This window comes from Quercus robur, chromosome 4 (assembly GCF_932294415.1).
Source record: "Quercus robur chromosome 4, dhQueRobu3.1, whole genome shotgun sequence".
NCBI classification, from domain to species: domain Eukaryota; kingdom Viridiplantae; phylum Streptophyta; class Magnoliopsida; order Fagales; family Fagaceae; genus Quercus; species Quercus robur.
In genome coordinates, this window is record NC_065537.1 from 85,695,959 (window position 1) to 85,712,490 (window position 16,532).

The 16,532-nt window shown below is 38.2% G+C and overlaps 1 protein-coding gene across 1 annotated transcript; it reads left to right on the forward strand.

Annotated features, from left to right (window-relative positions):
- The first annotated feature begins 7,941 nt into the window (after positions 1–7,941).
- Positions 7,942–13,623, forward strand: LOC126722835 (uncharacterized). The gene is made up of 2 exons (XM_050425975.1): positions 7,942–9,325; positions 9,370–13,623. The coding sequence occupies exons 1-2, from the start codon at positions 7,942–7,944 to the stop codon at positions 13,482–13,484; spliced, it is 5,499 nt and encodes a 1,832-aa protein (XP_050281932.1). The 3' UTR covers positions 13,485–13,623.
- Positions 13,624–16,532: the final 2,909 nt, after the last annotated feature.

A 16,532-nucleotide genomic window follows, 5' to 3' on the forward strand; every position in this document is an offset into this window, starting at 1 on the left:
GGTAGGATCCTTGAAGTAGTGAATCCTGGAATTGAGTATATGTGTACAGAAGTTTCATTCTATTGATAAGATTATACACACATAATTATTTGGGCACAAGTTGGCTTTCAATGTGATAGTGATGTAGAACGAAAACAATTTAGATATCATTCTAACTGAATGAATAACACACAAGCACTTCTTGTTGTCTTTTAGGACTTGTTTAAGACCAGTGCAATAATCTGGTGTAGGTGCTTCTGCTTGACCATCAACGTAAGGCAGACATGTAGCCAGTCCTACTAGTTGCTGTGCACATTCCTCTCTGTCTTTGGCTGCATCTGCCATTGTATAGCTAACCATAACTGACATTAGCACTGAAAGGAACCGAAGTATCAAAGTGCTTGGGTGTAAGGCTATTGCCATTTTGTATCATTGCATTTGCCCTCAGTAGTCACTACTTGTCGAAAACATTTCACATTGAACGATATACACTCTTAAGGATAGCTCAACAATTGCTATCTAATTCGATGTGGCATTCTATTATTGCGGCAGGTTGCAAGAAAAGTAACTAAAATTCCATTCCTCTAATAAACGCACAATATGAAATCTACCAAACATCTTTTCTTTCTTTAGTCACAGTTGCTAGTAACACTGTTCGATTGGGGCATAGGTGATGCTATGTAAAGAAATAGAAGATCACAGAAGTTTCCCTGAGGTCATAGTCACCAACCCCACCGACCGCAACGAGTCAGTACATGATGTGGTGAGCCAAGTTCCATAATTATTATATGTACTTCCAAATTATAGTATAATGTATAATTTATTCTCAAAATTTTATTGTAGATAATTTGTTCTCCCTAAAAATTAAACAATTTCTAAAAGTAATTTTTATCTTTCTGTCTTTACAAATATATAAAATTATTATTTTTGGTGCTTTTCATTGATTTTATTATTTTTTGAATTGGTTCATATTCTTTTAATTATTTTTATAGTGCATTTTATTTTCCTAATTTCTCTTGGCACTACTAAAAATTATAAATTTCAAATTTATCATTCTTCAAACTGGACACCGAAATGAATAGAAGTTGACAAAAATGTATCAAATGAAACTAAAATGGACCAAAATGCTATACAAATGTGGGCACTCATGAGCGTAGTGATAATAAATATTACACTTTTAGATATTCATATTATATAGATTCAGATTGAAATTATGGTATTATGCACCATTTTTAGTGACATCAACATCACAAAATGACCCCTGCCTGTCCTTCATTTTTGTTTTTCTTTTACACTTCTTGGGCCAGCATTCTCTCGTATTATTTGGGCCTCAATTCCTTTTAGACATGAGTTAAAATTTGGACCACGACATGACAAACTTATACCCAAGAGAGGGCAGAAACATAAAACAAGAGTAAAAACTTAGAACGATTCATGGACAAGTTACTTCCAATAGATAGGAACAGGTGTGAACTGAAGATACACCATGTTAGGGCCCCACCAATGACGATTTCCATTGCAAACCACATCTAGTCCTGACCACTAGTCCGCTCACTTTTGGCACCCGTGGAACTCCCTCCACCTGTAGCCAAAGAAATTACCACAAATTTAAATAGTTTTCAACAATATCAAAAGAACAGTAATTAAATTGAAATGAAAAAGAAGACTCATGTATTTACATTACCACTAGGACTAGGGGCAGGAGCAGGACTACTATCACTTTGATTAGAAGGAGCAGGACTACTATCACTCTGATGATGATGCGTAAGCACTTCTTGTTGCCCTTAGACTTGTTTGAGACCAGTACCACAGTTTGGGTGTAGGTGCTTTTGCTTGACCACCAATGCAAGGCAGACATGTAGCCAGCCCAACCTGTTGCTTTGCACACTATTCTGTCTTTGGCTGCATCTGCCATTGCATAGCTAACCATAACTGACATTAGCACTAAGAGGAATGGAATTGTTTAATTGTTTAACTCAAAATATTATGAGAATATTACTTACTCATAATATTCTCATTCTTTAATTTATATCTTTTCAATATGTGAACTTTCTTTCATCTAAATTCATACAGTTTAATAAATTCCATCTTTGTATTTTTGAGTATATCTAATATTCCAGTTTTGTGCTGTGAAAATACATACTAGCTACCACCAATTTCTAACCTCTGTTGAATACTTCGATCTTTTCGTTAGAATATAGTCCCTGGATATACAAAACATCCTTTAAAGAAATAAACTAATTACAAGAGATTTATGTTTCCAAAAAAAAAAAAATTATAAAGACGCAAGGAAGGTAGACAAGTGCCTATATATACTTAAACTCGAAAGCAATACACTGGAGATAATTTTCATCATGCTTGTGATATCCTATCCTACCTAACTTTATCATTCACTTTTTATTTTATTCAGATGAGGATAAAAACAGTACGTCTTGAGTGACCAAATGCTCAATAATAAATAGTGTTTCCTCTATCCAAGCACTAAAGTTTGAAAGACCTCTAGCACATTGAGCTAGTCCATGCACAGCCTTATTGCCATCCCGTGAAACGAAAGAGAGTTAGTCCTATCGAACTGCTAGAGTTGTGGTAAACAAGGTTTTCAGAACCGAACCGGACCGGGAGGTCGAAATGTGAAAACCGAAAATCGGGATGAAAACCAGTTTTTTAAGCCTAAAGAACCGGATTTTTTGTTAATTCCGTGAACCTCTAAACCGAGGTTGGACTGCACAAACCGGTGAGAACCGTGCAGTCCAACCCTTTAGCATTTAAAAAAAAAAAAAAATCTTAATACAATTTTATTCTACTTAATTAAATTATCCATCTCTTACAAGGAATAAAAAAAATTATAATTAAAATCTTTCAAAGGTATTCAACTTTACTTCAAAAATTAATCATAAATTTTAATGTTTTCATGGTTATTATTTTATTTTATTAACTTTCTTATTTAATTATTAAATATATGTTTGAAAATCATTAAATTTCCCTCACATATATAGATATATTGTTAATTTTGCTAGTTTTATAAATTTAATATCTATATTTAGGCTTTAATTAATTATTAAATTAATTATGACATCATCACGGTTCGACCTCAAAAACCTTGAACCTCTTCCTTTTACGGTTCAATGAACGGTCCGGGTCTAAAAATCTTGGTGGTAAAGGCCCTGTAAATGTAATGCTATTAGAGATGCTTAGTGGAGGAGTGGTCATGTCTAGTAGAGAGAGTTTACCATGACTTGAGAGTCTCCCTCAAAAATTTCATCTATAATCCCCATCTCCCAAGCTTTCATGCACTAGTCAAGCCCTCATTGCTTCTTTCACTGCACCAAAGGTAAAAAATATCCTTGATCTCAAATAGATAAATTTTCCCCACCCAAAAAAAAAAAAAAAAAAAAAAATATATATATATATATATATATATATATAATAAATAAACAACCGCACAAGGTAAATATTACAAAGGCATTGGAACTTAAGCATTGTGAAATGCTCTGAAGTGCATTAAACAATTGCTCTTAAAAAGCTAAAGTAAAGCCTCGAGGCAATCAAGGGATTGCAATTTCGTGCAATTATTTTAATGATGGAATAAAATAATTAAAATCCAATTATATTGATGGAGTGGATCCTTTTGCTAATATAGGTAAACTTCAGGTATAAAATTCAACCAATGTCAAACTTTAGGGGCGTACTTTCTAATTTACTATTTTATTTTTAACCAAATCACCTCCACAGCTAGTACTATTCCATTATCAATTTTGGTTAAAATTGCATAAATATTTGCAGCCATGGCTATTGAGTTCCCAATATGAAGCCTTCTTTCTTGTTTCACCATGCATAAATAAGTGCAATCATCTATTGTGCTTTTGGGCTAAGGCTTTCTATAGAGGGTAAGGGAGTTGGGCTTGGCTCTCTTCGCGAGATTCCTTTGGAACTAGCCTGTGCACAAGACAAAGCACTCCAAACAAGACATGAATTCGTGGTAGAATAACAGTTAGTCCAAAGTAGAGCTAGCCGTAGTAATGAATATTAATGATAGCAGAAATAATGATAAAATGAAAATATCTTCAATAGGATATGAACTACAATTTATATATATACATATATATATATACATGTATGGCGGAATTACTTAAAGCTAAACACACTAATACACGTGTTAGAAAACAATATATAAAGTTTATGCCAACATAATCATGAATCCAAAGAAAAGATGTTCTCAGCAGGATATTGACTAAAATAGCTTAAATCCAACTCACACAACCTTGTTACCCAATTAGGCTACAAAGTTGAGTGGTTTGGAATGTGAGTAAAAATAGCCATCCATAAGAGATTGCAAAGAGTATGGTTTTATGTTTGAGGGAGGGAAAGGAACCCTATTGATGCATGCTATACTCTCTTCCCGTGTGTACTCTCTCTTTTTCTCTCAAGTGTTTCTTTCTCTTCTTTAACTATCTCCTTTTACTTTTCTAATTGCCCAGCTTACTATTATTGTTGTTCCTACTCTTCCCCTTTCTCTCATTCTTCTTGTCGTAGTTCCCACATTCATGGGTACTGTTCCTTTTATACCCAAGATCAAACCTAGGTGATTTTCCTTCTTTACCCTTGTTTTCACCAACCATTTTCTCTGCCGTGGGCATTTAGCCAATACCCACAACGCAGTATTCTAGCCATGTGTAGGTGGGTTCAATTCCACTACCTTCTGGCTGCTAGTAGTGGGTTAAATTCTATTACCTTGGCTTTACGACAAACTTCTTTGTCTTTTTGGGTAACGGCCAACTGGCCACAACAACCTTCTCTGTCTCTGTCTCTCTCATTAAGTCTCTTTGTCTTCATTCTCTAGCATGCATCAGATGGTTCTCACCTAGCTACCTTCTTCCATTTTTGGTAAAGATTCCTTCCCAACAAGGCATATTTTCAAAAGTGGTCTCGATGGGATACCAAATCTAGGTCATTTCCTCCCTCCATCAAACCACACCTCTATTTCTCTTTAGTCATGAGCCTTGCCTCTCTTACATTGGCTGGGTTGCAAGACGATAGAGCTCCTAGCCTTGCTATGTTTCTCTCTCTCTCTCTCTCTCTCTCTCTCTCTTTTTTTTTTTTTTTTTTTTTTTTTTTTTTTTTTTTTTTCACGCGTTTCTTGTCGCTATGGTTTTGTTTTATTTTTTCATACATTTCCTGCCACTGTGACTTTGTCTTATTTCTTCTTCATGCGTGTCTTGCCACTATGGCTTTGTCTTATTTCTTTGTGCGTTTCTTGTTGCTGTGGCTTTGTCTTATTTCTGCTGCTATGGCTTGGCATTATTTCACCGTGTTAGCCTTGTAGAATTTGGAGTTTATCCTTGTCCCCTTGTTGCATTGAGCGCCTACTGACCCTTTTAATTTCTTCTTTCTTCGGGTCTTTGGAATATGACCCAATTGCTATTTCTTTGCTCATGCCTTGACCCATCTCTTGCGGTTTTCTTGGGCTTTTCTCTTCATGAACTTTTGGGTATGAATTTGCAAAAATGGGTATCAACGCCAAGCAGGACTTGGAGTCCATCTTATTAATGAATAAATGTTAAGGAGCATCCATTTATATAAAACTTTCCTGGACATAAACCAAACAATGGAAACGAAGTCTTTTATTTATTTTTCTTTTCTTTTTTATACCCTTCCCTTTCCTCTCTCTTTCAAACATTCTTTTAGTGCTGTATCCAGGGCATTTGCGGAGATGCAAGGCGACCCCCTTTATCCAACCAGTGAAGTTTCAGCACTTTGTTGGATGTGAAGATGCCGAAAGGGAGCTAGTATCTCGACTTTGGGACGGCACTGAGGAAAACCTCAGTATGATTTCACTAGTGAGTGAAGAAGCAGTTGGCAAGACAGCTCTCGCAAAGGCATGTTTATAAGATACTAGACATTCGGCAGCACTTCCAATGCCGTCTCTGGGTCCATGTCCGTGAAGAGTTTGCATATAAGGATCTCTTGCTCATCATACTCAAATAGATTCCGATATGCTTGTTGAAGGACATATAGCTTATGAGCGAGAAGGAGCTACGTCAATAGGTTTTCCAGACTTTAATGAAGTTCAGGTATATAATGGTGTTGGATGACGTGTGCACGAAGGATATGTGGTTCAACCTTTTACGTCCCTTTGCAGACGCCACAAATGGAAGCAGGGTCATCCTTACTACTTGCCATTTTAATGTAGCATCAGAAGCTGACCCATGGAGTTGTCCATTGAACCTGAAGCAGTTAACTGAAGAGGAGAGTTGGGTATTGTTCTTGAAGAATGTAGGCAGCCGTAGATCACCAGAAAATAGTTCAGACTTAAACAACTTTAGGGAAGGAATTTTGGGAATATGTCAGGGTTTGCCTCCGGCAATCCTCCTACTGGGAGGACTATTGTCAACCATAGAATTAAGTGACTGGTCAAGAGTAATTGATCGTTTACAATTTGGTGAAGATAAATCAGCTCTCTTAAATATTGTAGCTTTGATGAGCTATAATGAACTTCCATTTGCGTTAAAGCCATGTTTCCTTTATTTGGCTCTCTTTCCCAAGGCATATGAGATCCCCAAATGAAGGCTGTTGCAGTTGTGGCTTGCGGAGGGATTTGTTCAATTGTCACCTGATGAGGCTAGCGTCCCCATTGAAGATAAGGCCAAGATATATTTGGAGGAACTAGTGTCTAGATATGGCTTCTTCTTGCCAAATAGCTGAGGAGGAGGGATTTCTACACGTCCACCATTGCAGGTCAGAATGTACATCTGTAGATTCATAAATATTTAAGGTTCAGAGGCTCGCAGATCAATTCGGTGTCTCGAAATCTCATATCGGAAAACCTATGTGCGTATATTTCTTTCAAAGCTGAAAAACAAGGTACGTCCAATAGTGAAATTGGTTCGTTGCTTAAAAAAATTGTCAAAGGAAGAGATCGTGTCCTGCTGAAGGTGCTTGATCTCGAGGGTGTCTACAAACCTCAGCTACTTAAGAAACTCGGTGAGTTGAGGAACCTAAAGTACTTAGGCTTGAGATGGACATGTCTTGACTCCTGTCCCGCGTCAATTGGGGATCTACCGTGCCTGGAGACCATCGATTTGAAGTATACTAATATAACCACTTTGCCGAGTTCTATCTGGAAGGCAAAGAAACTTCGACATCTCTATATGAATGAGGTGTCCATTCAGAAACCATCAAGAGTAGCGTCTTCAACAAACCAACTTCAGACCTTAATGGGGCTTTTTATCGGTTCCAATGATCCCAAGGATTGTGGCTTGGAAAAGTTCACTAGCCTTAGGAGACTGGAACTCACGTGCCATTCAGAATCAACGGAGGAAACAGCCAAGTGCATCTCACAACTCGGCAGCCTTCTAAACTTAAGGTTGAGATCAAGTGATCCTTTTGGTCAACCTTTATACCCCGTGTTCAGTCCTATGAAGGACCATCAGTCTCAATGAACGTACACCAAGTACGCCGAATTTGATATATATCATACCTCAAAAATTGTGCTATTATTAAGTGATTAGATTAGATTAGATAGATTCATCTATCGAAATATATATATCATAAGCATGAATTGAGTGAGTAAAAAAGTTAGAAACAGCAATTCGTTTGCTAAAAAAGTACTGAATCCCACGAGAAATTGTGAAGTGGTTCAAGATTACTTGTCTTCCTAGTGTAAGTTGATCCCTCTTCTTGAAAATTATTCAGAAAAAGGACTAGTAATGTATTGCCTCTATCCTTAATTTGATTCTGCCATCAAGTCTTAAAGATATATTGCGTGTAGTACTAAGACGCATCACTCTCTCTCCCACGTTGGAGTGTTTCCTCTCTCGAGTACTTTCTTTCACTTTTTCTCGAGTGTTCTTTCCCTTTCCTTGATAGGAACGATCTCTAAGGCCCTATTTCGGAGCTTTTAGTTCTGATTAGGTGGCCTAATTTCTTTGAAAGGATCCAAATTTCACGGTAAAGTTCAGAATCATGGAGAAAGAGCTGATAGATGTCTTGAAGAATATGCAGCTAACGGAAGAAGAAGAGTTGCAGATCTCAGTTTCGGAAGAAGGCAGAGCACAGGTAATAGAGGAGTGTTCTCAGAGTTTGATGGGAAAGCTGTTGACGGACAGAAAGCAAAACCTTCGTGCTCTGAAGAATACTCTAAGGAATGTTTGGAAGATTGGCCAGGATTTAAGGATTGTGGAAGTTGGAAGTGATATCCTTCAATTCAAGTTTGCCAATGAATATCAGCTAAGGTGGGTTGAAACAAACGGGCCATGGAACTTTGAAAATAACCTTCTATTGCTCAAAAGATGGGAGAGGGGAATGACGGCAAGTAATATCTCTTTTACCCATTCTCCTTTTTGGGTACAAATTTGGGGTTTGCCTTTTGATATGATGACAGAGAAGATAGGAAAGGAGATAGGCAGTAATTTGGGGATTTTTATGTCAGTAGATACAAGATCATGGATGGCAGAGCAAGCCAAGTTCATGAGAGTGAAGGTGAATCTTCCGCTGGAAAAACCCCTAAGAAGATGTGGAAAGGTTGCTAGTCCAGAGGGGGAAAGCTTTTGCATTCAATTTCGGTATGAAAGGCTGCCGGTTTTCTGCTTTAGATGTGGAGTAATGGGGCATGATGAGCGACATTGCAAGAGAAGTGACCAACAAAATCAAGCTCTGCAATATGGTGAATGGTTAAGGGCTCAAGGTGCAGGAAAAGCAAAATCGGCAAAAGAAGAACAAAGAAGGAGTCCTCTAAACCAGCAAGCTAATGACACGGCAATGCAAGAAAGGATGCAGTCTGGGGCGGAAGACGGGGGCTACTCCTATTCCCGTGGCGGTGCACAATCCGGGGACAACCTTGGAAATGCAAAAAGAGGAAGTACTGTTTCAATGACGTCAGAGGAAGGTGAGCACGCCACGCAAGAGGTATGTCAATCTCAATTTCAAATTCAAAATAGTAGACATGATGAGATAGAAGCAAGGAAAAAAAAGGAATATATCTACGGTGAAGAGGGAAAAGAAATTAACCAAAATATGGGGCCGGCCCAAACCTTTATGTCAACAGTAGAATGTGAAAATGGGGTAAGTGGGATAACCCACATGGGCCGGGTAGAAGGAAAAAATATAGAGTTTCAGGAAGTTAATAGCCCAGTTAAAATGGATATTGGGCTTACTCTAGAAAAGGAAAATAGGGATGTGGAAAATAAAACACAGAAAAAAAAGGGGAAACTAAAGAAGCTGGCCCGTGGTCAGAACAAAGAGTTTGAAGTGGGAAGGGAGGAAGCTAGTAATATAGTAGGAGTAAAGAGAACTCTCTGGGCAGATGAGGAAATGGTTGATGGAGGAAGGCAGAAAAAGTTCTGTGGCAGTAACACAATACCATTTGAGCTATCGGCGGTGTCTGCTGAGCAGCACCGCCGGGAGCCATGAATGCCTTAAGCTGGAACTGCCGGGGGCTGGGGAACCCCCGGTCAGTTCGAGCGTTGCGCGATATGGTGCAACGATGGTGCCCCAAGTTGGTTTTTTTGATGGAGACAAAAGCTGGAATAAGTAGAATGAGAAGAATAATGGTGAGGACTGGTTTATTAAATGGAGTAATTGTGCCTAGCAAAGGAAGAAGTGGTGGAATAGCCATGTTATGGGAAAGGGAACTATCTGTGGAGCTTAGAAGTTATACTAGGTATCATATAGATGCAGTAGTGACTGACCCTACATCTGGTTTCAAATGGAGAATCACAGGGTTCTATGGAAATCCGGATACAAATAGAAGGAAGGAGTCTTGGGAGTTACTACATTTTCTAAATGCGCAATTTCAGATGCCATGGGTTTGTTTGGGGGATTTTAACGAAATTTTATCAAATGTTGAGAAATGGGGAGGTCCAGAGAGACCCCAACAGCAGATGGAGGGTTTTAGAAGAGTAGTAAATGCTTGTGGTTTTGTAGACCTTGGATATGAGGGCCCAGAGTTCACTTGGTGTAACCAAAGGTCTGCTGGGGAAAGAATTCGGCTAAGACTTGATAGGGTGCTGGCTACAATAGATTGGAAAGAGCATTACAAAGATGCTAGGGTCCTCCATGTAGTGGATTCAACCTCAGATCACTGTGCTTTGGTTTTAACTAACCAAAGAAATATCCAAGGAAGGGGAATGAGAAGATTCCAATTTGAGGCAGCTTGGATTAGACATGATAGATGCAAGGAGATAATTCAAGATGCCTGGAAGCTTCATTCAGGCTTTCAAACAGCAAGTGATTTTGCTGAGGGTCTGAGAGTGTGTGCTGAGGGCTTAACAAGATGGAACAATTCAGACCTTAGGCATGATGCTAGAATGATAAAAGAGAAGAGAAAGAAGCTGCAAGATTTAATCCAGAATGACAGGGATGGAAGTAGAGGAGAAGAAATTAATGCAGTAAGGAAGGAAATAAATGATATGTTAGATGATGAAGAAGTCAAGTGGAGTCAAAGATCCAGAATCCAATGGCTGGCCCTTGGTGATAGAAACACAAAATATTTCCACTACAAAGCTTCTCAGAGACGGAAGAAGAATGAAATCCGGGGCTTGCTGAATGAAGAAGGGAAGTGGTGCGAAGAGAAAATAGACATAGCAAACATTGCTGTGAGTTACTTCAAAGAGCTGTATTCTACTTCATTCCCAACCAGAGCAATGGAAGTAGCAGATTTGATACCGAGAAGAGTGACCAGGGAGATGAATGAAGAATTAACAAAAGAATTCCAGAAGGAGGAGGTTCTTCAAGCTATCCGACAAATGCACCCAACAAAAGCACCGGGTCCGGACGGTATGTCTGCTATCTTTTATCAAAAGTATTGGGATGTAATTGGGGATGATGTGATAAAAACTATTCTTAATATTCTTAATTTCAATGCCCCTATAGCTGAGCTTAACAAGACAAATATAGCTCTTATCCCTAAAATAAATAATCCAACAAAGATAGGGGAATTCCGACCAATTAGCCTTTGTAATGTTTCATATAAAATTGTGTCAAAGATTCTTGCAAATAGGCTGAAACCATTCCTCCCCTCAATCATCTCCGAAAGCCAAAGTGCTTTTGTCCCCGGTAGGCTAATTACTGATAACGTCCTGGTTGCTTTTGAAATAATGCATTATCTAAAGAAAAGAAAGGATGGGAAAGAGGGGTATATGGCTATTAAATTAGATATGAGTAAAGCCTATGACAGAGTAGAATGGTGTTTTCTTGAAAAAATTATGTCGAAAATGGGCTTTGATAATAAATGGGTTAATTTGATTATGAGCTGTATTACCTCTGTTTCTTTTTCTATTCTTATAAATGGTGAGGCTCATGGTTGTATTACCCCTACAAGGGGGCTACGCCAGGGTGACCCCTTATCTCCCTACATGTTTCTGTTATGTACAGAAGGACTAACGGCTTTGATTGTGGAGGCAGAAAAGAGAAGGCAGATTTCTGGCATATCTATATGCAGGGGCAGCCCAAAAATTACACACCTCTTATTTGCCGATGATAGTGTGGTCTATTGCAAGGCATCGGAGCAAGAATGCAGAGAGCTATGCACAATTCTGCATAAATACGAGGAAGCAGCAGGCCAAAAAGTAAATACAGAAAAGTCATCGGTATTCTTTAGTAAAAATACTAAGGAAGAAACAAGAGAAGGGGTGAAGAATGTGCTGGGGTCAATGCAGAATGTACAGCCAGGAAAATACTTGGGCCTACCTTCGATGATTGGGAGATCAAAGAAACAAATTTTCAATGAAGTCAGGGAGAGAGTGGGGAAAAAGATGACCGGTTGGAAGGAGAAATTGCTATCGATTGGAGGAAGAGAAATCCTTATTAAAGCGGTTGCTCAGGCTGTCCCCACGTACACAATGGGGTGTTTTTTACTTCCCAAAGGTCTTTGTGAAGACATTGAGGGGATGATGAGGAACTTTTGGTGGGGGCAGAAGAACCAAGAAGCAAAAATGGCGTGGGTTAGTTGGTCAAGAATGTGTAGTTCAAAGTCAGAAGGGGGAATGGGGTTCCGGGATCTTTATGCATTCAATTTGGCTATGCTGGCAAAGCAGGGATGGAGGATGTTGGAAAATCCCTCATCGCTTATGGCGCGCATGTATAAAGCAAGGTACTTCCCCAATGGGGATGTTTTAAATGCAAGCATAGGCAGCAACCCATCTTATGCTTGGAGAAGCATTCATAAGAGCATAGAGATTTTGCAAAAAGGAACAAGATGGAGAGTTGGAGATGGGAAGACAATCCATATATGGGATGATAGGTGGTTACCAACCCCAACGACTTATAAAGCCATTTCCCCAAGGAAAGATTTTGGAGACTTCCCCATGGTATCAGCCTTGATTGATCAAGACACTAGAAGTTGGAGAAAGGACATCCTTGATAGAGTCTTTCTTGGTTTTGAAGTGGAGAAAATCCTAAGTATCCCAATCCCTCACTGCCCACAAGAGGATCAACTAATATGGGTGGGAAATAAAAAAGGAGTCTTCACGGTGAAAAGTGCCTATTTTTTAGCTAAGGAAATTGTAGATATGCATGAAAGAGGTGAATCCTCAGTGGGAGATGTATGTGCCCCACTTTGGAAAAAGTTGTGGCACTTAAACATTCCGGCAAAAGTGAGAGTCTTTGCTTGGAGACTTTGCATGAAGGCCATCCCATCTATGTTAAATATGAGGAATAGAGGAATTCAAGTGGATCCTACCTGCCCTGTTTGTTGTGGGGAACCTGAGTCAACTGAGCATGCAATCATCTATTGTGCTGCTGCTAAAAGAGTGTGGAGCAAATGGGAAGAATGCCCAATCTGCTTGAAAGATGCCAACATGGAGATTGTGGACTTGGCCTTATGTTTACTAGAAAAAGGAACACAGAGGGATTTGGAGATCTTTTTTGGTGTTGCTTGGATGATTTGGTATAATAGAAACCAAATTGTTCATGAAGGAAATGGTGTGTCGGAGGAGCACATTTGGGAGACAGCAAACCAAATGATAAAGGAGTTCAAAGGAATAAAGGGCTGGGAGTTAAATAGTCCTCAGAGAAGTGAGAAAGTATGGACTCCGCCTCCTGTGGGTTTCTTCAAAATAAATGTAGATGGGGCTGTTCCCTCTGTTGATGGCCATTCTGGAGTGGGTATTGTAATTAGAGATTGGGAAAGAAAGGTGGTAGCAGCAAAAAGCCTTCCTCTATCGGGTCGAACAGCTGTGGGGGAAACAGAAGCAATTGCTATGGAGCAAGGTATGATCTTAGCAAAAAACTTGGGGTTGGGAAGGACCATTTTTGAAGGGGACTCATTGCAGACAATTCAAGCTATTGAGTTTAAGGATGTAAGAAGTGTGACTGGCCACATTGTGAAAAGCTGTCTGCAAATCCTTCCAAGCTTCCAGGAGGCAAGAATCAGACATATTAGTAGGGAGGGCAACAAAATAGCCCACGAGCTTGCACAGATTGCAAAATTTTCTGCTGAGGAACAGGTCTGGATTTCAAATTTTCCAGACTGGATTGAAGACATGGCGAGAGCTGAAGGAATGATGTAATTTTGCCTGTGTACTGTGGTCTATGTTGTTGCTGTTTCTTTGTTTTCTGTTATGCTCTGTTTCCTTGTAGCTTGTGCTCTGTTTTCTTCAGTGTATATTTTCTTTGTTTTATGAATGAAAGTATTCAGTTTGATCTCAAAAAAAAAGTACTAAGACGCATCTACGTAAATCAACGTTTTTATTTTAATGCAGGATTAGTGCTCGTGGAGGAGGAGTCGTCTAGGACAAAATGCAGTCCTCGGAGTGCGGCACTGTCAAGAGTAACATGCTGCAAAATTTTGCAATTCCTTTTTTATTTATTATTAATTTTCTTTTATAGCTCCTTGTATCACCGTTCACGGTGATCTTCTTCTTCTTCTTCTTCTTCATGATGGGTGTTCTATGTTCAAGTATGAATAATATACATTGTACTAGCAATGTAAATTTTATATTTTAGATTAGTACAATGTAAATCTATAATTACCGTAATTAATTAATTTGGGTCACAACAAAATTTAACAATATATATATATATATATATATTTTCTTTTACATTGTATCAGTACAATTTAAAATTTTTTTGAATGACCCACGCGTGAAACAATAGGCAAATTTGGTCATATTGTGAAATTGTTATAAATTTTTGTTATTTCTTTGGTAGAGAAATTTTTTTGTTGTAACTATTAAAGGAGTTGGAACATAGTAGTTTTTAAGGCAAAAATATCATTTTGATTCGTATATTTTGGAGCCCTCGTTAATTTAGTTCCTACGTTTTGATAGCAGTTAATTTGGTCATTGTTGTTTTTAATTTGCAGTCAATTTTTGTTAGTAAGTTCACGGTAAAAACTAAATTGATTACAAGTTAAAAATAATAGGGGTCAAATTGATTACTACTAAAATGTAGGAACCAAATTAACAATGACGGCAAAATATATGGATCAAAATGGTATTTTCGCCTAGTTTTTATAATTGTTGGCATGACTTATTGTAATTGATGCATAATAAACATTGTATTAGTAATATTATCATCGCACACCCTTGGTGTGATGGTCATGCACAAGTATAAGTGTTTGTGGAGTGTAGAAGGCAAGGGTCGGGGTTCAAGTCTCTAGGAGGGAGCTTCACACACATATACACTTAGATTAGGCTAGATTAGACTTCTATCTTGTATCAAAAAAATATTATTTCAATCACAGCAGACTATGTTAATAGTTGTAAAGAGTTCTTTGTATCACTAATGTTATTCATAACTTATATACACACTAGATAGTTGAATGAAAAAATAAAATGAAAAATCACCTTTGCAGCACCTTTTGTTAAAATTGATTCAAACACGCGCTATTTTCATATATGAGTTCTAGGAAAAACTCTATGGAATTAATGAGTCGAAATCCTCATAAAGGAGAGAAGTTTCTAGATACATTTCACAGGATTGCTCATGGGATGGAGATCTTTAATAAAGCTGAGGAATGAAGCTAGAAGACTTGTTAGGTTTGAGGCATGGTGATGGGAAGAGAATGTTTTTTTAGCATGATCACTGGCATCCTGATGGAGCTGTATTCCCAAAGCATGGCTATAAAATCATCTATGATGCAGCTAGCTAGCAACTTTCAAGCCAAACTAGTACTCTATGCTCAGGTCAGAGGATCTTCTTAATATTCAGAGTCAATTATGGTTATAAGAGCTCAAAGATGAACACAAAGCCATATGGTTAACTTCGGTTTTAGGAAAATTTTCAGGAGATTAGAGACAAATCTCAGGTAGTGGAATGTTGTAAAGTGATCCGGTTTAATTTGTCCATCCCAAAGCATGCTTTTATTGTCTAGTTAGCTTCGAGTAATAATCTACTTGTTGTAAAATAGCGGAAGCTAAAATTATCAAGATTGATTGTGAAATATTTTAGGCTTAAAAAAGAACTCCAAACAAACAATAGAACAAAGAAAATTAATTAAAAAAAAAAAATAGACACAAAACAAAAAGAATTACGTGGTTCAGCAATAGCCTACATCCATGAACGACGACGAAGAATTTCACTATATCAAATTTAGGATAATATGGATTGGCGTAGATTCACTCTCACAAACTCAAATCCCAAATAAACCCAAATAGTTCTCTATCACAAATACAAACCCATTGTAGTCACTATTTATAGTGATTATTCTTGTATGGTCAAGTTATGCTTCATTATCATATTCATTCTTGCTTAATTGTATTGTGCTTGCTCCACATGCTTTCTAAGATTTCCGCTTACAATGAACTTAATGATTGCATTTTGCGATATTGTTTTCAGGAAACTTGTTCGTATGGTTCAAGAGTTTCACATATCTAGAATTAGGTGTGAGTGAGTTTTGGCAACTGTTCCCAACTCACATATTTAAGTGTAGAGTTTGTTTTAGGGTTTTGTCACGGAATAGCCAAAGGGGGAGACTCGCAAAACATTCTATTCTGCCAGACTGTACTATCTGATACACACTTTCTGTACCCACACTATATATACTCACATTACCTACAAATGTTAAGGAGTGCTTCTGAGAGAAAACCCTAGCCAAACACCTTGAGAGTTAGAGATTATCATACCCATATATCTCTACACATAAGCTTGTGGATTTCCTCAACTCCTACCTCTCCATTTCCATACCATTGAGAGGTTGATAGCTCAAACACTTACCACACACTTTCAGAGTGTCAAATGAGGTTTTGGTGCTGCTGGGAAGTATTGGAAGAAGCCAAGGATGGCAGATGCAACATGGAGCTTGTTGCCGGATCTGGAGAGCTAGACAAGACACGGTTCCGAAAAGCCTTGTTGGAGTAGGAGCTTGGAGGGCTTAGGTACAACGGGTAGATTAGGCTTGAAGGGTCTTTTGATAACCCATGTATCCCAACTGATTGTCTAGTAGATCGATTACCGCTTGGAGGGCGGCGGAGAGGTTTTTCGCCGAGTTCTTCGGTTTCCTCTTCGATAACACATCGGCATGTTATCTGTATTTGCTTTCTTCTTCCCTACTCTTTTGCATTTCATTTTACCAATGTGATTATATGAATATGTGTTAGAGTAGCTTTTTTTTTTTT

Excerpts from the sequence above, each read along its gene's own strand:
- LOC126722835 (XM_050425975.1), top strand. The coding sequence starts at position 7,942 with ATGGAGAAAGAGCTGATAGATGTCTTGAAGAATATGCAGCTAACGGAA. Across the intron at positions 9,326-9,369 it reads GCAGAAAAAGTTCTGTGGCA|CACCGCCGGGAGCCATGAAT; the intron begins GTAACACAATAC and ends TCTGCTGAGCAG.